At 30.1% G+C, this 22,666-nt stretch overlaps 1 protein-coding gene across 49 annotated transcripts in view; it reads left to right on the top strand.

The window, feature by feature from the left end:
- The window catches only part of LOC145295927 (tudor domain-containing protein 7-like), a 336,149-nt gene that overhangs the window by 126,447 nt on the left and 187,036 nt on the right, over positions 1–22,666 (top strand). For all 49 annotated transcript variants that reach the window (XM_080141773.1, XM_080141767.1, XM_080141753.1 and 46 more), the window contains one exon: positions 2,896–2,976. In XM_080141773.1, the coding sequence (XP_079997899.1) occupies positions 2,901–2,976 (76 nt within the window). In that variant the 5' untranslated portion in view covers positions 2,896–2,900. The remainder of the gene's footprint in view (positions 1–2,895; positions 2,977–22,666) is intronic.

Here is a 22,666-nt window from a genome sequence, read left to right as displayed (position 1 = left end):
AATTTGTTTTTCCATGGACATTTTTCTTTAGAAAAAGTGGGCTAAATTACGGACCTCGACATTTCAAGAAATTTGGTAATTTCACCACCATTTATCTATTTTTCAAGCTATTTTCATGAAACTTGGCACTCTTATGTAAAATTGTGAACCCTTTCTGATTATGCAATCAAATCTGATGTATTTTTTTATTACCATAAGCCATGAATTATAAATTAAGATGTACAAATTTCAATTTTTTTTAAACTGATGCATGGTGTCATACAGTGGGTGTCTATTCATGAACAAAACTAAGTATTATAGTGGTATTTAAATATAGCTTTATTGAGAGTAGGTATTTACCTGCCTCCCCAGCAAAGGAGAACTTAATCTGGGGTGTAGCTATTAAATGCCTAAAGCGCATTCATGGCCGGTATTTACTATTCCCTTTAAAGAAGAGAAAAAATTGAGTAGATATGAATTAATCTCAGAAATAAATTGAAGAAAATTTTTCATATAGATTTTTGATTTCTGTAAAGGATGGAAATTCCTATAGTTGACCAGAACTTATGCATTTTGGGACCAGTCCAATTTTCAATTTTGTAAATCCTCTCTACCGGGCCCAAAATATACCCCTATTTTCTGAGATGCAACCGTAACTCGTACTCTACACAAATTCTCGATGTAGCTTTCACAGTATCAGGAATCCTGATAAGCAACAATTGTATATTCACCAGTTGATGGTAATTTTCGTCATTTCTATTTTGTTGTTTTACTGAAAATGCATCTATGTAAACAAAGAAATAAAACGGTAATTTTTTTTTACCTCGTTTCCACCTTCATATTAAAAATAATTACTTTTATAGATTTTAGGGTATGCTGAAAACGAATATCGCATTTAAATTTTCTGCAAATAAGTAGTTTTCCGGATATTAAGCAATGTCATTTCTTATGTTATCGCTGGTATGTAACATTTCTTATGTTATCATCTTGGTATGCACAAGCACAACCCCGAGAAACTATTACCAAGATGGCCACCAGCAATAACATAAGAAATGACATTGTTTAATATTCAGAAAGTTACTTATTTATGGAAAATTTAAATGCGATATTCGTTTTCAGCATACTTGAAAACCTTAAAAGGTAGTCATTTAAAAAAAAATGTTAAGGTAAAAACAAGTTAAAAATTTACAAAATGCATCACAATAAAATTATTTATCGAACCGCCTAATTATTATTATTATTATTTAGATATCCTCAATTACAAAAAAGTAAACGGGTTTTGTTTTACAGATTTGAAAAGAAAAATGGTCTTGACAATGAGTTAAAAATACAAAAAAATTATACAAAAAACTATTAGAAACCCAGCCAATAAATGTCACGAGGACATTTATTGGCTGGGTTTCTAACAGTATTTTGTATATTTTTAAGTTCATTTCAAAGACATGAGATACCATGTGGCTATTTTTTCTTGTGCTTGTGTAATGCTTGACACTAATTTTTGAAATAAACATTTTACATTAAATAAATACACTAAAAACTTATCCAACTAGGTAGAAGAGTAACTTATCTTGCCTTTGGTAATATTTATTTGGGTGCTTATGCACTTATGTTACCACACTATTTTTTTCAAATAGTATTTTTAAATTAAATTCATGTTGCATGATATTTTATTTAATTGTCAGTTGAAAGTACAGAATAGTTAACAAAACACCCTTCCCTCCCCATATTAAGAATGGGTTTTTACATAATGTCATTTCAGTATGGTAGCATAAGTGCACAACTGCCTTTCAATTGTTTTTTGACCACTAAAAAACACAATTCTACCTTAAGTACAAGTAAGAAGTTATAAATTGTTTACCATGATAACAGAAACGCATGTACTTAGTACATTTTGTTGTTTTTTAAAAAAAGCGTTAAAACAACAAAATAGTTTTGGCTTGATATGGTTTGGAAATAAAATTTGAAAAACTTGAAAATAATATTTTTTTTAATTGAAAAACTCAGAATAAAAAAGGACTAGTCTACTAAAAGAAAGCAGAAAAAAAGTTTTCTGTTTTTTAAGAGAATACTTTAGTCAGCTCAGTGCTGCAGTGCGAGCAATTTTCCCTTTAAGTGGATTTGAATTTCTATAAAAGATAATATTTAAAGAAATTTCCGCACAATTAATAATTATCAAATATATAATATTATGCATGAAAATAATTCTAAAACTATTATCTATATGAAAATGGATGATACATACCGATTTATCTTATCAATTTTGAAATATTCTTCGTCAACTTTGCTCGGTCGTAATTTTGCTTCCTGTGATCGTAAAAATATAAATCAGTCCACTAGAGATGGATTTCAGCCATATCCAATTAAATTTAACCCTGCGCATATGTATCAAAATGTAATGTATGAAATGTAGATGTTGAAAAAAGTTTCCCTTTTTGCTGTCGTCATTTTTTACCATTTTTTTCATTGTTAACTTGGAGCATAAAAACATTGAGCATATAAAAGAAAAATAAATTAACATCATTGGAATGCTTATTCTATTCTTTTTCCATCAATGTAATTCTTTTCAAAATTGACCCAAAATAAAAAAGATATGACTTGTTGAAGCACATTAGATATGTAATATTGCCGATGTCCACGAAAATACAGCATACGCTTGTAATGCTATTAGTAATAGGGTTATGGGAATTGGGGGAGCTACTTGAACTTAAAATTAGTTGCAAGGTTGAAGAAAGGAAGTTTTTGCAAGTAGAGGCTAATCACTCAGACCTAGAGTTAATAGTAGGGCAAGTAAAGATTTTTAACAAACCTTTTTGCATAGATGACTCGCATCCCTGATATTTATGATACTTTTTATAAATTATACTGTTATATATATAAACAAATGTTAATACAATTTTTTTTTCTTTTAATTTTCAGGCAGAATGGATGATTTAAAAAAGAACATCCATGCTGTTCTACAGAGCTCAAAAGATGGCGTGCGATCTATGGAATTTAAAAGCAAGTATTATTATTGTTGTTATTATTGTGCCAGATTGATATTTGAGTCATGACAAAATGTCTCTTATGTCCAAAAGGATTATATATTCATATCTTTAACGTTGTGATGATTTGTTTATTCAGAAAATGCCTAAAATATGTACATCTTTTAAGAATGACAAAAAATTGATTCCCCAGTGTTTATGCTTTTTTTTTTTTTTTTTTTTTAAGTCAAGTTCACTTCAGACAAAGCATATTGCCACTGAAGCACGATGAGTTGTGCAGAGAGATGTTTGTTTACATTAAATTTAAATCCCTGTATTTCAATTTAATCAGGGAAACCTGGAGCAGGGAGAGAGTTTCAAAGGTTGGTAACTTGAGGAATTAGAATGGAAAGCTCTCTGGTATATCTGGACCACCACAATCAATGGATGGAATTTAACTGATTATCGAATTGGCTAAGTGCATTTAAGTCCAGGGAACATCATAGCATCAAGTTCATCAGAGCACATTTCATTGCTGTACTTGTAAAACATGCACAGGGATGCAACATTGCAGCAATCAGGGGCTGGAGCTTAGTGAATAGTGAGGGACCTATTAGTTTAGCAACTTTTTTTTTTTTTTTTTTGGACCCTGTCTAAGGAGAGACTAGTGGATGGTACCCTAGCCTAGATATGATAATAGTATTCCATGCATGGTAGCCTTGTAGAGATATAGGATACTGGAAGGTGTGAGAATTTTTCTCGTATGTTAGAGGGATCCTACTTTGCTTGCAGAAGTCTTGGCAATGTTGTCTCTATATTTTTTCCAACTCATGTTATCTGTGGAGGTTGAACATCAGACTCTTGGGTAGGGTGCTATTATCCATAGTAATCAGTACTTGAAAAGGTTTCTTGTAGTTAAAAGGAAAGGAGATTTGTTTTAATGGCATTAAATGTTACCATTCATTTGTCCCATTCAACTAAAAACTAGGCATCATTTTCTAAGGAGTCAGCCATTACCTTGGATATATGTGCACATCTTGTTTTTTTTTCACATATCGAGAATTAAGTGTAGTATCATCAACCATATTTCCAGCTATCAGGGAAACAAGATTATTTTTTTTTTTACTTGAGGGTCATTGCTTATCAAAGCCTGGAAGCCACTGTTCAATAATGATTAATAAATGTTAGACAGATCGTGGGATAACACTTGATGATCAGTAATGGTGCAACTTAGGTAGGGCTTAATCATTTAAGAGAACAGCTCAATAAGAACTTATTTACATTAGACTTGAAACAATCATTTTATTGTCAGCTTGGAAGCAACCAATGGTAATATGTTCCACAGACAGACAGTTTTAAGGAAGAAACTCTGCTTGTGGAATTATCATTTATTTTTAGGCACAGATAGTGAGGGAAATTGTTGTAGCTAGATGAGTATTCATTGAGAATGTTTTATGGGGGAGGGATCAGAGATTGAAGCTCAGTCGAGCACCTATCACAAAAGTAATGATAGTGCAGAGATAGACTCGCAATGTCTATTCTGTGAGAAAGATGTAAGGAGGTGTAAAGGTCCTTGGCTACTAAATTTCAGAAATGGTTTAGTACCCTATCAAGATAGGAAAGGGTACTCTGAGGAACTCTTCCACAGATGTGGCAACAGTATCCATCTTGGGATGTATTTTACTTTTGTACCGGTAGAGGATTGCACCAAGTAGCTAGACATTTTTTGTAGAGTTTTAAGAGGACAGGAACCAGCTCAAAAGATTTTTTTTTTTTTCATTAGATAAGATCAGATGCTTTGGAGGTGTTCAGTTTTTTTTCTTTCTTTTTTTTATATAACATCCTGAATATTGGAAGGGATCATGATCAGGTCATCAAGCGTGGCTTCAGTTTGCATTGGAAAATTTAGGAGGGAATGATTTGTGGATTTCAAGATGAATCACTGGGCAAGTATTTCAATGATATCAGTTGCTGTTGAAATGCTGTCATTGTGGTTGGATAGCAGGATGGGGAGGAGGGGTTGGTTTACCACATGATTATAGATTTTCCTGAAATTGTGAGTTTCTAGTTTTTGTGACTCAACCTGTTTTCTTGTCATCTTGTTAAACCTTGTCTTAGCTGTGGCTATTACAATCTTACAATGATTTCTTGATACAAATTCCTGCCTGAACTGACTTTTGGTGGTTGAAATTTTCTGAGCAATCGTAGCTGCATAATTCAATTGAGCAGAGGCTTGCTCTAGAACTTCCACTTGCGGACTTGTGCTTCAATGCTTACTTTGTCCCATACTATTACTCGTCCATGGGACATATGGCTCTACGGACAAATTTATCTTTAGTTGACCTTTGACTACTAAATATTTTCATTTACTAGCCAAACTCAGTTGGGTTTTGGAATATGAAATCTTCGTTCCGTAACGAATATGTACATCATAAAGAGTTTTCTGTATTTTTCTTTTTAAGTAAGTGTGATTTTAAATATGCACCAAATTTTATTTTGAAATTATTAAAGTTATTTTGAAACTTGAATTATATGAAGTTATTTTGAAACTTGAATTATATGAAGTTATTTTGAAACTTGAATTATATGAAGTTATTTTGAAACTTGAATTATATGAAGTTATTTTGAAACTTGAATTATATGAAGTTATTTTGAAACTTGAATTATATGAAGTTATTTTGAAACTTGAATTATATGAAGTTATTTTGAAACTTGAATTATATGAAGTTATTTTGAAACTTGAATTATATGAAGTTATTTTGAAACTTGAATTATATGAAGTTATTTTGAAACTTGAATTATATGAAGTTATTTTGAAACTTGAATTATATGAAGTTATTTTGAAACTTGAATTATATGAAGTTATTTTGAAACTTGAATTATATGAAGTTATTTTGAAACTTGAATTATATGAAGTTATTTTGAAACTTGAATTATATGAAGTTATTTTGAAACTTGAATTATATGAAGTTATTTTGAAACTTGAATTATATGAAGTTATTTTGAAACTTGAATTATATGAAGTTATTTTGAAACTTGAATTATATGAAGTTATTTTGAAACTTGAATTATATGAAGTTATTTTGAAACTTGAATTATATGAAGTTATTTTGAAACTTGAATTATATGAAGTTATTTTGAAACTTGAATTATATGAAGTTATTTTGAAACTTGAATTATATGAAGTTATTTTGAAACTTGAATTATATGAAGTTATTTTGAAACTTGAATTATATGAAGTTATTTTGAAACTTGAATTATATGAAGTTATTTTGAAACTTGAATTATATGAAGTTATTTTGAAACTTGAATTATATGAAGTTATTTTGAAACTTGAATTATATGAAGTTATTTTGAAACTTGAATTATATGAAGTTATTTTGAAACTTGAATTATATGAAGTTATTTTGAAACTTGAATTATATGAAGTTATTTTGAAACTTGAATTATATGAAGTTATTTTGAAACTTGAATTATATGAAGTTATTTTGAAACTTGAATTATATGAAGTTATTTTGAAACTTGAATTATATGAAGTTATTTTGAAACTTAAATTATATGAAGTTATTTTGAAACTTAAATTATATGAAGTTATTTTGAAACTTAAATTATATGAAGTTATTTTGAAACTTAAATTATATGAAGTTATTTTGAAACTTAAATTATATGAAGTTATTTTGAAACTTAAATTATATGAAGTTATTTTGAAACTTAAATTATATGAAGTTATTTTGAAACTTAAATTATATGAAGTTATTTTGAAACTTAAATTATATGAAGTTATTTTGAAACTTAAATTATATGAAGTTATTTTGAAACTTAAATTATATGAAGTTATTTTGAAACTTAAATTATATGAAGTTATTTTGAAACTTAAATTATATGAAGTTATTTTGAAACTTAAATTATATGAAGTTATTTTGAAACTTAAATTATATGAAGTTATTTTGAAACTTAAATTATATGAAGTTATTTTGAAACTTAAATTATATGAAGTTATTTTGAAACTTAAATTATATGAAGTTATTTTGAAACTTAAATTATATGAAGTTATTTTGAAACTTAAATTATATGAAGTTATTTTGAAACTTAAATTATATGAAGTTATTTTGAAACTTAAATTATATGAAGTTATTTTGAAACTTAAATTATATGAAGTTATTTTGAAACTTAAATTATATGAAGTTATTTTGAAACTTAAATTATATGAAGTTATTTTGAAACTTGAAGGTATAAACATTCAAATTTCTTCAGATGTATTTTTAAACAGCCTTCATTTAAAACAAAATGAGTTTGCTTTAAACTTTTATTGTTTAAATAATTTGACTTTATTCGTTTTTTTTTTTTTTGTTTTTAAATAAAATAAAGGTTGAAAAGACATTTTTCACAATTTTTCAGCTTTTGAAGATTGCCAGTAAAAAAAAAACACAATTACCAAAAGATTTATCATTTTTATCATTCCTAGTCACTACTTGGAAAAATTACTCACTAATGTGATTGTTTCACTTGCAATGTAAAGCCCAGGGACATCACTAATGTCATCTCGGATGGATTCCCAATCAACCTGTTTGAAGTATTAAGTTGTTTTTGAGTAGCAGCTAATTCAGTCGAAGAATTATGTTGATAATTTCATTTTTCACATGTAAATTATTATTTCTGATGAACTAAAGGAAGAAAAATATTTATCAACTTTTAATTTGGAATGAAGAATTGCTATTTGCTTTTTCACTTGACTTTAAATGATTTGGGGGTTGTGTGCTTAAGAAAGGCACAGTTTTTGTACTTGCTAACCTCTGTGAGTCAGAACAAGGCAGATTTATATTTATTTATATACAAATAGACATTGTAAAGTGAAAGGACTCAAATTTCTGTATGATCTGGCCTTATATAAGCAAGATTTTTTGTATATACGAAAACAGTTGGCTCCATAATTCTTATACAAAAATGTATATTTATTCAAACCAATTAATTTTTATTTAATTTTAGCAATTTATACAAAAATTAGACTTTAGTCACAGTTTTATTGACTCTACATTCATTTATTGTCTGGTGGTGGGATAACGTGTTTAAATTAAACTTTGACAAATTTGACTATAATCTTAATTATATCTTGATGTAGTTAATTGTTAATCATAAAAACAAAAACTATATATACAGTTGTATTTTCTGTCTGTTTGAAATTTTAGGATTTGAGTGATGAGCCCACAAAAGCGTATGTATTTTCTAACTACAGCACATGGATAACTATATTTCAATTTGATCAGGGAAAGAGGGTACAATAATATTGTGGGGTTTGCATTTTTACCAGAAATAAATATATAAAAGGAAATACAACTGTTTATTTTATTTGACTTATAACTAAAAAGTTATAGAAATGAAAAATAGGAATTGAAATAGTAATATGAGGTCTATGACATTAAGCAGGAGTACAAAGTACTTATGAATTTGAAGGAAATGTTGGTTGTGCTGTGAGTGTTACAGACTATAAATTTATCGAAAAATTATTTCAATAAACATCAACATTTAACATTCCCTCTCATTTAATTTATGTTGAGTGCATTCTTGGTCCTCACCCTCCCAAATTTGTCATCATAATGATCAATTTTATTGTCTTATTTTCCTGAGTCAGGGGTATGATGTTTTCTGGCAGCATATAATCTCACTTTCCAAGCTTAATAGTTTTGACTATTGATTCTGTTCAATTCCACTATCTAATGTTATAATATGTAAAAAATAAGAATTAAAAAGTAATATGGTATTATGAGCTGAAGGCAGGAAGACATATTCTTCGTCATTCAATCTTGAATAATGTTGGGTCTTGCTACTAGTTATGATATGTAAAATTTCATCAATTCAAAGTGTCGGTCATTTGCAGAACTTTCACAAAGAACTTAAAAGTGAACTATATTTAAATTTCTTCAAATTTTTACAATTTTTAATTTTCCTTCAAATTACAAACATGTAACTGTAATCAAATTTCATAATTTCTAAAATGATTCTGAAAACTTAAATCTTCCTGTCCAGGTACAGGAATTCAAACCTAATTTACGTCTGCCACAATTACGTATATGATGCTAGGTATGACATTAAAGTGCAACTGTTGTTGACATTCCAACACTCTTTAGTTAGTACATATTACTTTGATTCAAAGTGAAAGTAATTGTCAGTGGTTAAATAAAAACATAAATAAAAATGATTACTAATTAATTTATAAATTGATCATATGCAAAACATTAGAGTTTCAACATAAAATGACCCCCAAATTGTTGACATGCCATAAAACGAAACTACTAGCGAATCATTTTTCTATATTATATACAACATACTCTCACTAACTTTTTACATGATTTAATATTATATTCTGATATTTACATGTAAATCTATCTATGATAAAATACCTCATAAAGGCCTAATTATTATTACACATAAGTATTTAAGTGGAATTTATCGGCTATATAAAGAGCAATTGTTTGTGCTTATGTCCATCTAAAATTAAAAAACAAACACCTTCAAAGTTAGGAAAAAACATTCATTCTTTAACCATAAACTGGCATAGATTTCATCAGGGTTGGTTTGTTTTCTAGCCATTTGATGTACTAAGTAAAGGGCAGTAAATTTTATTTTTTCACAGAGTTGTTTCTCTTATGTAAATTTACTCCTCAAGTAATCTATAAAATTTGTGTGTGTGTGTCCAAAGAAAGGAATGAGCTGGATGGAGAAGGAGGATGGAAGAGATAGAAGGTTTAGTGAAAATATGTTATACATTTGTCCCAGGTAATGCCGGATAGTCCTGCTTATTTATGTGTGTGGAAATTGTGATTTTTACAGTAAATGGGCAGGCTAATTTGCAGATGTATTTTTTTAAAACTCACCTTTTAATAAAAGTCTGGATTATCTCTATATTAATAAAATTGTAACAATTTCTTGTTTTTCACTTTTATGTGGATTCCACACTTTTTCTTTACTATTAATCGATTATTTATTGAAATTAAACATGCTATAGCATAAGTTATGCAAACTTTTTAAAATTCAAAAGGGAAAATATTAGGTTGGTGCAAAAATGATGAGAACAAAGATTACCATTTCCAAGGAGAAAGGTTTTCTAGAATATAGGGTGGGTGCACAAAAAATTTGAAATATAACTTGTATGCTTTTCTGATTAAGTTGTGACACAGTGCATTATCTTGTTGAAATAGCAGTTTTTTCTTTATTTCTCTTTCATTTTTTGGCGATTTCTTTAACACATCACTATTGCAATATAATATTCACTTTTCATGGATCTCTTAAGGTAACTGAACAAAATATCTTGCACATTCTAAAAAGGTTGTTGCAGCTTTGGATGACTTTCACTTATGCAGCTGACTACTGATTTGACTCCAGAGTAAGGTGATTGATTCGTTGTCATAAAATTTGTTTCTGTTGCAAACAATGCTCTGAATTATCAATGTGTTGTTTTTGATCTACCGTGACCTGACATGGCACCCACTTTGAACACTGCTTTCTCATCGACAAACATTCGTACAAAGTAGTGAATATGCTGCATTTTAATCTCTTCAACTCATCTGCTGTCTTATACAACTTCAATTTCTGATCAACCAAAATGAGTTAGAGAGATTTTATTTTTGTAAAGTATTCTAAGAACAACTGAATTTAAACTGACCTGTTTTCAGCATCATTTGTGTCTGCGCAGACAAATTTCAAAGTCAGTGTAAGCCTGCTTAAGCATTAGTTTCTAATGAAGTAGAATTGTAAAATGACATTCATCCAGTTACTGCTTTGCTTGAAAAACATTTTCCCCATCAGAAAGCAACACACGAATTTCAGATGTTTCTGTTTTGAAAATGTGCAACAGTAGTTCCAATTAAATAACTGTAGTTTGTAAACTAATAATCCAATTAGTTTACAGTTTTGACACATAGCATTTGATGTTTGATGTGTGATGAATTTTTTTTATTAGTGGCACTGTTTCTGGCCCATGACTTATCGGGTGATGTGTTAGTGCATCATGTGCCAGGTGTATGGAATTTATGTTATATATACTCCTAGTTATTCTTAATCAAATCATGTTTAAAAAGTGGAGAGAAAAAATGTAACGGTTAAAATAAAGTGATCAGAAGATGAATTTTTATATATACTGTGTCACCGTTTATTAAGTTCCAAAAGCTACTTGAGGGTAAGTATTAATGAGATTATCAATTGGATGTAGGAAAGCACTAAACAATAAGTGAAAGGAACAAGATTTTATTACTTAAAAGAATGGTGCAACAAATGTTTAATGTACATTGGTCTTGAAAATGATTGTTATAATTAGCAGGGAAGCACTTCCATGGTGTTGTGTTCAGATTGAATATTCTTAAAAGAAGCTCTGTTCGTAAGAGTTTTATGTAGTTCTAGGTACACATAGAAAAAAAAAGGAAAGTTCTTTGCAAGTGGTGGTAAATAGACGAGTACTTGCTGTGAAGGTTTTTTTTTTTACAGGGGGAAGCATAGATTGTAGCTCAGTTGAGAATCTACCATGAAAATAGTAATATAGTAAAAGTAAGGTTAACAAGGTCTTGATTATTTTGAGTATTTTGGAGACACCTATTATGCAAAAAAGGTGTTTACTGTTCATTTTGATCTTCCATAGTTTATCAAACATGTTGTGGCCTATATGAAAAGTTATACCTATTGTTTTTTAAAGGACTGCAAAGTTAAACTAATTCTTTTGAAATTTATAAACAGAAAATCAATCTTATGTTTTTGATTTTAAGGTAAAAAAAATATATTTTTATTAATTTCATTTATTTACAATTTTTCTATTAGAGAAAAAGGATCAGTTCATGTTTAATGAACACATTTTCTGGAATTAAATTGACAATGTTTACTTTATTTTGAAAAAAAATTAAAGAATGAGATTTTTTCTCTTTTTGTCAAAACTATAAAAGATTTTATGGAAACTGAATTATTTATTATAAGAATTAATGATGATTGAAGCTAAAGTTGAAACTTAAAAAAAATGAATTATTTAATTTTTAAATGTTTATATTAAAAACTGCTGTACATAGACATAAAGTGCACATATAATCAGAAATATCAAATTTTAATAGTTTGTCACAGATCCTGGGAAAACTTGGAATAATGTATATTGTTTAAAATTGGAAATATATTAAAAATATTTAAAAAAAATAATATATTATTCATGTTTGAATATAGATTAGTTTATTTTATATATTCATTAGAAGAGTTTCAACCCTTATATTGTAGGAATTATAATATATAATTATAATATAAAAGTCATAACTGTAGCTATTTTTTTGTAATATTATACATTATCATTGTGTGTATCTAGGCAGCATTTTTCATTCACGCAAACATTGAAAGTAATAGAAAACTGTTGCTTAATTATACCATTTTAATTTTTCAATTTTTCTTATGTATGTTAATTTTTTATTTCAACACAAAAAATGTAAGTTCCATATGTATCACAAATGTTTTTGATTCTTCATTGATGCATCATCAGGTGAAAAAACAAATGAACAAAAAAGCTGGAGAAAAAAAGCAAATTTCAAAATGTAACTTAGAAATGGGTATTTCAAATAAAATGTTGAGAGGACATTTTCACACTGTTCCAGGAAAGATGTTAATTCAAATTGCATGATGTCAGAATAAGATAATACTGTCTTATATTAAGTTTTTTTTTTTTTTTTAATGTAATTGCTTTAGGATTCTGAGACAATTCTGATTGCAACTTCTTTTTAAACAGACACTTCCACTTAATAATAATGATTTTTATTGTTTTAACCAATGCAGTTTTAGATATATTTTATTCAAATTTTAAGGTAAAATTCTCTTCAGAGATATATTAACAACTACATAAGTCCCAACCATAACCTTTTACTTTGACCTTGAAAAATAGTGTGCACCATCCATAGGTAGGAAACCATCATGTCAGGTTTGGTCAAGTGGTGTGAGCTGTAATGGAGATAGACATTGACCTTTGATCTTAACCCTGAAACTGGTGTACACCATCCCTAGGTGAGGGACCATCATGATGCCAGGTTTGGTCATGATCAGTCCAGTGGTGTGAGCTGTAGGAGAATTGTACACACAGACACAAATATGCTACTACTTTATATATATATATATATATATATATATATATATATATATATATATATATATATAGTCATCCACATACAGTACTGTTTCGCTATTGTTTGATTTTCTGTAGTTTGCTTCTTTCTTTAGTGAAATATTTTTCATTGCTATTCTTGTTGACTACGACATTCTGGTTATGTCCCTGTTCTTAAATATTTGAACATAGCATTAGCTCATAGTCAAAAATAATAAAAGCAATTCTTTTCTTCAAGAAGTATTTACATATTTGAAATTATTTTAAATAATTAGAATTTTTAAAAAAAGTTACTAAATTTTAATTTGAACCTTTTATTTTAAATACTGAACATGAAAAGAATAGTTCTTAAAAAGCAGCTATTTTTATTTTTAAAGATTTTTTTAAAAATAGTTTTTGTTTTAATGCCATGACTTCATAAATCACTTTGGAAAACATGACTTTCCTTTTTAAAATTAGAACTTGAAAAAATATTTGTAATATTTATTTTCATTACTGATGAAAGATTTTTTAAAGTAGTTATAGTCTAACCTTCAACAATTTTAGAAATCAGAAAGAGTATTGTGTAAGCAAGTACTGTTCTTTATCTAGGTTTCAGATGGGTAACATCTGTGTTGATTGGAGATGTCTCTTTAGTATGTTCTTTGCAATCTATTATAACTGAGTCAGCCGAAAACCCTCACAATGAGTGATATGGTTAAATTTGTCTTATGTGTGGGACCGAATGAAGGCATTAGTCTGTCACATATGCATGTTCTGTGGAACTCTGTTCCGTCTGCCTGCTTCCTACCTGACTACAACTTGGATGTCTTCAAGTCCAACGTTAACAAATTCCTAATGAACCGCCCCCCCCTTAAGTAAACACTTCATCAAATCTCCACACTAACGTACTGTACTTGCAATAACCCTTATCCCTGAGTGACTTCCGGGCCTTGATAAGTCGTCACCACCGTGTAAAAAAAAAAAAAAAATTTTTTTTAGCAAATCTGTGTGGAAAAATGAATATGAAAATCTGAACTTTTGGCAAAGTTGTTTAGTCTGTGTAACATTGCGATATCCAGTAATAATTATATACTCTGTATAATTAACATACTAAGGAGAAATTTCAACTGGGGATATGTATTTGTTTGGAGCAAGGTATACTAAAGAATTCCAGCATCTCCAACTCCTTGTCTTTCCAATATTCAAAATGTTTGATTCTTTATTGATTAAAAAATCTGACTCTAATTCCTAACATTATTATGAGCTTGACTTCAAGTCATTCCAAAATCTTTGACTTTGACTCTACAAACCTGATTTTGAGCACAACAGGCAGCAAATAACTATATAATCATCTCTTAATGTATCCTAATCTCTCACCACAAGACACTTCTTTTCTAATAAAAAAAATCTGAACATCTTGCATCTTATGATGCAAAGGTAGCTTTGCACAATGAGTTATGCAATAATATGGTGTAAGTAGAAGAGTTCATGTTAACTTGTATGGATAACACCTGGACGTCTCCATTTTAATAAAAAATCTGGCATTCTGTTTCATAATTTCTAAATAAAATGAAACATGGCTTGAATGCACCAGCACATTTGTGAATTTTTTAGATGAGGATTTGTTATTCATATTATTCGGATTCATTGGACTACTGTTCTCATCTTGAGTGTGATTTTTCACAATGTTTTGGTCGATCTAACCTTCGATCTCCTTCAGGTGTATCTTTTTGAACTCGGTAATATTTGTTGAACTCGGTAATGTTTGTTGAACTCGGTAATGTTTGTTGAACTCGGTAATGTTTGTTGAACTCGGTAATGTTTGTTGAACTCGGTAATGTTTGTTGAACTCGGTAATGTTTGTTGAACTCGGTAATGTTTGTTGAACTCGGTAATGTTTGTTGAACTCGGTAATGTTTGTTGAACTCGGTAATGTTTGTTGAACTCGGTAATGTTTGTTGAACTCGGTAATGTTTGTTGAACTCGGTAATGTTTGTTGAACTCGGGAATTTTGAGCAGCACCCTTTACTTACCTCACGGAGGTAGCATGCTCCTGTTCCGTCAGAGGTCCTAAGTAATTTGCAATTGAATTTTTCGTTTGCCCACACTGAGGATTGAACCTTCAACCTTCAGAAAAATATCACTTTTAACAATTGATTTTTTAACCACTGTGCCACAGGTCCTTGTGGACAATTCTGGTACGAATGTTAGGAGCCTTAAGCCTATTTTATTTCTAGTTTTAAATTTCACTATTTATTACTAATTATTACTATATATTAACACACACACACACATATATATATTAAATTTATTTATACAAACATTGATGGCTACATATGTGCATACATGTTTCTGTAATCACCCGTGTTAGGGAGATTATGTCTTCAGGCCAAGAATTACCCTCAAATTTAATTTTCTGACCTGTAAAGTTTTAAAACTAAGTTTTGTTATTTCAATTTTTTTAAACTTTCACTTAGCCAAGATAGTGGCTGATTTCAGGCTTAAATATAGTTAAAAAAAAAAAAAAAAAAAAGGATATAGAGAAGCTTGTAGTACCAGGATTTAAACTTTGATGGGAGGAGGGGGGACAAATAATTTTTTTATTGTCTTATTTCTAGCCTAAAAGAGAGTAAAAAAAAAAAAAAAAAAAAAAAAAAAAGAGATTAAATTCAGGTGGATAGTTTTTCCGATAGTTTTTTGTTTTTTAACCCTGAAATCAGCAACCATCTCTTCAAAAAATTGGCCACCATTTTTGATTGGCTAAGTAAAAGTAACAAAACAAATTTTAAAATAATAATAATAATAAAAAATTAACAGTTTTAGAAGTTTAAAACTGTACAGCTCTGTAGAAAATGAATTTTCAATACATTTAGTAGAAGTCATTTGTTGTATATTTTGTTTATTTTCGATTTCTTGACTGTTAAATATACTGTATGATTGCCAAAACACCTTTTGGACAACTTAAGATTTTCAAAAGCGTTTATACAAACTTTTTTTCTTTTTGTTAAATCTGATTATTTCTTTCTTGTAATGTGAAGAATGCTGAATATGCAATCCCATAGATTGTCGGTAGCTGCTTAATCAGACAAAATGTGTATTGTGTTCTATCTGACACATTAAATTGTGTTGTTACCTAGATCCACTGGCCACCTCCGTTCTCAACTAAATCTTTACAAATTTATTGACGACAAGTCTCAGGTATGTTATTCACTGTCTTTTTCTTCTTCGTCATATCCTGTTAAGTTTCTCTGACCATTTTTTTCTTATTGTTAATCTCATGTCTTTCACTGGTCATAAAAAACGGAGCTTGTCTTCAACCTCGGTTGTTTTTAATGGTAAAACTCTGCAGCTTCAGATGACAACCGCAAATGAATTTTGCGATTCTGGCAAGTTTTTCTTTCATTATTTTGATTAGATTTTCTAAGTACTTTTTATTTATTTTTTAAACATTATTTTATAATGAATATCTCGAGGATTTCAGAATATAGGAAATCAGTCCAGAGTATAATCTAAGAGTTTACAATTTGAAAATCACTGTCTCTTACTCTAACTGAAGCGTTCACATGCTTATTGCATCTGCCTTTAAAAATATTTTTGTCGATTTCAAACCCCTATTTCCTGGACTTCACGATCAGAAATAACGCCTCAAGCACTGAAATCTTTTAGATACCTATTCCTTATAAGTATGAAGAAATTATTTAATAATATTTAATTTCATTTTTTTTTTTTTTTTTTTTTTTTTCCAGTTATTCTACTTGTTTCTTCTGCTGTGACTTGCAATTATTGTTTTGTTACTGTTCCCCACTTCACTGTTTTTATATAATTGATCTATAGATGTTCATCTTATGATCATTTATGTAAATTTATAGCCTTGTATGTTTGAGCCCTCAGTATTGCTTTAGATTTAGTATTATTATAGTCTTCGAGTGTTCAAGTCAAATATTACATTCACTTTACATAGCTTTACTGTTTTACTGCTCAAATTTACTTCCTCTTTCTTACTCTCTTTTTAAAATTTTTTACAACTTATCAAGGCCCGGAGGCAACTCTAGGATAAGGGTTAATGAGTGTACATTAGTCAATGGGAAAATGTTTTAGTAATTGTTTGTAGTGAAAATTTGGTAAATTTGATTACTTATGGGGACAGCTTATCAAGAACTTGTTTACATTGATCTTGAAGATAACCATATTGTATACAGCTGGAAAGCAGGGAAACGGGAGAGAGTTCCACAGGCATGCAGTTCTAAGAAAGAAGCTTTGTTCATAGAATCTATGTTTAGGTTTAGGCATAGATAAAGACTGGGGGAAATTATTGATAGTAGTTTCAACTAGACAAGTGTTTTTCATGAAAGTTTTGCAAGGGGGGATCATAGATTGGAATTTATATGAGCACTTGCCATGAAAATAATGATAAAGCAGAGACAGGCTTGCAACGGCTCTTCTGTAGAAAAGAGGTTGCAGGAAAGAAAAATGTGCCCCCCCCCCACTAGGCTACAAAGTTTATTTTGAACTCTGTCAAGGCAGGATAAGCCTTTCTAGCAGCTCCTGCTCAGATGTGGCAACAGTACTCCATCCTTGAACATACTTGGCTCTTATACAGGTAGAGAATTGCATCAGCAGCGAGATATCTACTGGAGCAGTAGAATGATCCCACTATTTTTCCAATGACTTTAGTGATGGATTTGATGTATGTGTTCCATCTCAGATCAGAAGTAAACGTCAAACCCAGAAGTTTGTCAAAAGATGGAGACTCCCCAAGAGAGAGCCATTCATTTCAGTTGATGCCAGATGGGGATCAGTGTTGATGATGTAAAGATAGAAGCTTGGTTTTAGATGCATTAAAAGTAACCAGCTACCTCTTTCCCCATTGTACCAAATCAGAGGAGAGAGAATCAGAGAGAACTTTGTCATTTATGGCCTTTGAAGTATAGCCATAGATGGTAGTGTCACCAGCATAAATATCTAAGAATGATCTTTGTTGATTTTTTGTGTTTTGTATTTCTTCGTTTAGTAGTCCACACATACTTTTGATTTACCTTCCATCTCTCCTGTCCGGATTTTTTTTAAGAATCAGAATTGTAAATTTCATTTCAAATATCTCTCTCTCTCTCTCTTAATTTCTTATTCTTCTTTCTCTTGTTTATGAAGTTGTATAGTCAGAAGGGGTAAAGTTAGACTGCTTGGATTCTAAAAATTCTGACAACTCCTTGTTTTAAAGTTTTCTCATATTCAGACTATCTAATGATCCAATGGTTAAAATTTTTACTCAGTTTCTAGCAGTCTTATGAGTGTGACTCATTCTGAAACTTCTGACTCACTCAACACACTTTTTAAAAATCTGTAACATGTGAAAACTCTATCAGGGTTCAACTGAAGCTTTCTGAAGTTGAGTATGATCAAACTATTTGGAAGCTTTGTAAGATGGAATCATTTATGAATGTTATTATAGGACTATTATTTTATAGTATTAAACATAGGATCTTTTTGTTTTTTTATATTAGTGACTATTGTTATTGCAACAGTATTCAACCTGGTTGAGTTGAGATGGTTTTTTTCTTTTGCCTGTATCACATGTTGAACCATGGTGGCTCATGCATGGCCGTGCTGAGCCAGGTCACATGAGATGGTTACCAATTATGTTTTGACCATCAAAAGCCCCCAAGGAAGCTATTTGTTTAAAAACAAAAGTTTGATCCCTGTCCAAGGTTACTTGTACAGCGATCAAACTTTTTAATTTGATTTGAGCCCAAAACAATAAATGTTAGGGGGTCAAAATTGGGATCAAAGTTAAAAAAAAAAAAAAAAATTGACTTTTGCAGTCTCCACCAAATTACTCAGCTAATTTTTGGTCTTAACATTTAAAATTTTACATAAAGTGTATTCAGACATGGGGCAAGCTTTTTAATCGTTTTTTGGCCGAAAATTTGGCTGCCAAGGGATCAAAGTTCAAAAGATTTGACCTTTGCAGTCTCTAGCAAACTATTCAGCCAATTTTGGGTGTAGACATTTGAAATTTTACATAAAGAGTTTTCAGATATGCAGCAAGCTTTTTAATCAGTTTTTGGGTGCCAAGAGGTCAAAGTTGAAAGAGTTGACCTTTGCAGACTCTACCAAACTCCTCTGCCAATTTTGGATCTAAACATTTGAAATTTTCGATGTAGGTTATCTGGACATGAGTAAAACTTTTTAATATATATATATATATATATATATATATATATATATTGAGTAAAATGATTCATAATTTATAATTAAAAATCGGTTTCAAAAGGAAGAAACAAAATCAATAAATTGTACGATCGTTTCAGAAATAGTATTGAGATAGACAATACGTCTTGAAGAATAATTTTATCATTTGATTTTATAAAATATAATTGAAAATTAAAAAAAAGAAAAAAGAAATTGCCATGTAAAAAGAAGAAAAAAAATGGTTGGGAATCACTGCTGTAAAACCCATGTTGAAAATGGTATAATAATTCTCCAAATGGTATATCATTTTATTATTGGGATCCTTTGAGATGAGCAATTTGTATATTTATTTATTTGCGGGCTGTTATCCTCATCTTCATAGTTGTTGTTTCACAACGTTTCCGGCAACTATTCCTCTAACCTTTGTCGGGTGGTTAACTGCGATGGGATAGGAATGCTAAGTCTCTTAACTGTATCCTCGATAATTACTGCATTCAATTGTCGTCTCAGCATGTTTTGGTGAACTAATCCTCCAGCCGGCTTTGGGTAGGATTGAAACTGCTATCTTCAGACAATGCTCACCTGGAACTGTTGAAATTCAGCACCCCCTATCCACTGCGCCACATACCACTTCGGGCCCGTGTAGATAGAGGCATTGAATCTAGGCAGTAATGGAAGGCAGTAATTACTGAGAATACAGTTAAACTCAGCATTCCTAGTCCGTCATGGTTAACCACCTGATGAAGGCCAGAGGAATAATTTCCCGAAATGTTGTGAAACAACAACTGTGAAGATTAGGAAAATAGTCTGCAAATAAATAAATTCTCCAAGTTCAAATTACTATTCAGTAGTATCTGGCTTATCACACCTGCATATTAAAATGAACTCCTCTTAGTATTATTTTCTGTATTATTGATCTGAACCCTTTTAAATATTTTTTTATGCTTTTGTCCACCTCAAACAAGGCACATTATTACTGTGAATTAGGGACCAAATATATAGGCGGCATCCTAAGTAAGGAGTTGTGCTGGAAGATATTTGTTCATATTAAATTTAAATTTCTCCATGTTGGTATAATTAAGCAAGCAGGTAAAGAAATCCAAAGGTTAACAGTTTGAGAAAAAAAGCTATTGAAAGCCTTCTTACATCTGGGGGTCTCATTTTGGTCAGGTATTTACATTGAGTGGGGGTAGGGGCACCAGATTCTAAGAATTTCTTCATTTTTTTTCTTTTTCTCTTTTTTGTTTTTTTTTTTGCTTCATTAATGGCTGATGCAGCAGCAATGACTCATCACATTATTCAAAAGCATATGACATATATGCATTTGAATAAATAGAAATAAAAAACATTGTAGCTGAGTAATTCTAAACGTTTGTTAATCTCTATATTTTGTTATTGATTCTTTTTACCTACTTTAAAAAATTATTTCCGGCATGGCTGACTGCACAAAACCCTATACTTCTGCAAACAACCTGTTTTCCCAGTGAATGCAATCTGAGGATTTTATGACCGGATTGGAATGTGTGCTACATAATTACAATAGTTTCTTTTCTTCTTTTTCTTTTATGATTGCTTAAATGTTGGCGTACATTTTTTTTTAATTGTATGGTAGCTTATATGAGTAAAAATATTAGTGTCTAGAAATTTACTTAATGGATAAACATGCTGGCATAAAAAGTATATAAATTAGAAAAAATTAACTTGAAATATTTTATCCCATTTATCCGTTCCTCTTTATGAGCATGTAATTAATGTTTTTAATATATTAATTTTTATAATTATTTTTTTTACCTCAATCAAGCTATATTGCTACTAAAGTGTAAAGGACTACTGTAATAATGGAAAGATTTAAAGCAGTTTGTTTTGGTTAACTGCCCTAAAATGTTATAATAGCTTTGAAATGAGCTCAATTTGATTTAAATTTACATGTGAAATTTATCCCCCATTCTAAATTCCATCAGTTAACAAAGTTATTGCGATTTTTAACTTTTGAATTCAGATGAACATATCTCAGCTCGAAGAAAAGTTTATTGATCGAAGTAAGCACCACCAAAATCAACACACTTTTTGCCGACGCAAAACAAGTGTATTTATGCTAGTAACATAAAAATCTTGCCTTCTGGTTGCAGTGAAGTCGCTGAAGGGATTTTTCATTGCTTAGGTTTTTTAAGCATTTCTCATGCAAGAAGTAATTGAGATGCTTGAAAAAGTGGTAGTCAGTAAGTGAAAGGTTTGGAAAGTATGGCGGATGAGGCAGAGTTTCGTAGTCCAACTCCTGCAAGGTCAGTTTAGCTACATGTAGTTGAGCATTGTCATGGAGGAGAATTGGGCCTTTTCTGTGGACAAATGCTGGGTATTGTTGTCGAAGTTTCTGATGCATTTCATCCATTTGTTGACAGTGCATCTCTGCCGTGATCTCAACTTCCTGCATGAGAAATGCTTAAAAAACCTAAGCGATGAAAAATCCATTCAGTGACTTCACTGCAACCAGAAGGCAAGATTTTTATCTTACTAGCGTAAATACACTTGTTTTGCGTTGGCAAAAAGTGTGTTAATTCTGGTGGTGCTTACTTTGATCAATAAACTTTTCTTTGAGCTGAGATATGTTCAGGGCCATTCCATGTCACGTGTGTTACAGTTCAGACATGTTTTCAACGATAAAATTTATTTAAAATCTCCCTTATAATATTTTACTCTCTTTTCTTTTTGGCTTATGTATTTTTAAACCATTACTCTTTTATGTAGTACATAAAAAATCCCCATACTTATGACCATTTTTTTTTTTTTAGAATAGTCTTGTTTCTAGCGTTACGTGCATTACATTCAGACGGGAAGGATATTTGAAAAATTTGTAAACAATGTATAAACTCTGCGAATTGTGCCTTATTTTTTTTTTTTTTTAGAAAAACAGGTTTTTCTACATTTTTAGGGAGCATTCTAATTATTACAATAGTTGTTCGGTAAATTTTTATTTATTGATACCCTGAAAATTAAGGAATTTGTTGTCATGTGTGTTACACCTTAGCATCATGTGTGTTACCCGTGCGAAATTTCACTCATTTCCAAAGCTCCCTGAAGTCGGAAAGTAGTCAAATTTTGTCCTGAGAAAATTGGTCATTTGTTTTGGATAGCACCGTCCATAGAAAATTTTCATTGAAAATATTTAAAACCTGTGCAGGTTAGTGTAAAACTTCTTTTTTTTATTTTTCACACACACACACACACATATATATATATATATATATAATAAAAATATATCTGATAGTTTTTTTTTTTTTTTTTTACTGTCTGAACCCAGTTTGGTAACTTAGTGTAAAAAATTGAACATGTCCAGCTTTGTTTTCCATACGGTTGATAAAGAAAATTATTTTCTCAACTTTTCAATATTTTTATTTTAATTGTCTAAGCTAAAAAAAAAAAGGTAAGACACCATGTTTTGTGT

Source organism: Euprymna scolopes, chromosome 16 (assembly GCF_053919585.1).
Source record: "Euprymna scolopes isolate OS-2025 chromosome 16, ASM5391958v1, whole genome shotgun sequence".
Taxonomy (NCBI): Eukaryota; Metazoa; Mollusca; class Cephalopoda; order Sepiida; family Sepiolidae; genus Euprymna; species Euprymna scolopes.
This window is presented reverse-complemented; position numbering and strand designations above follow the sequence as displayed.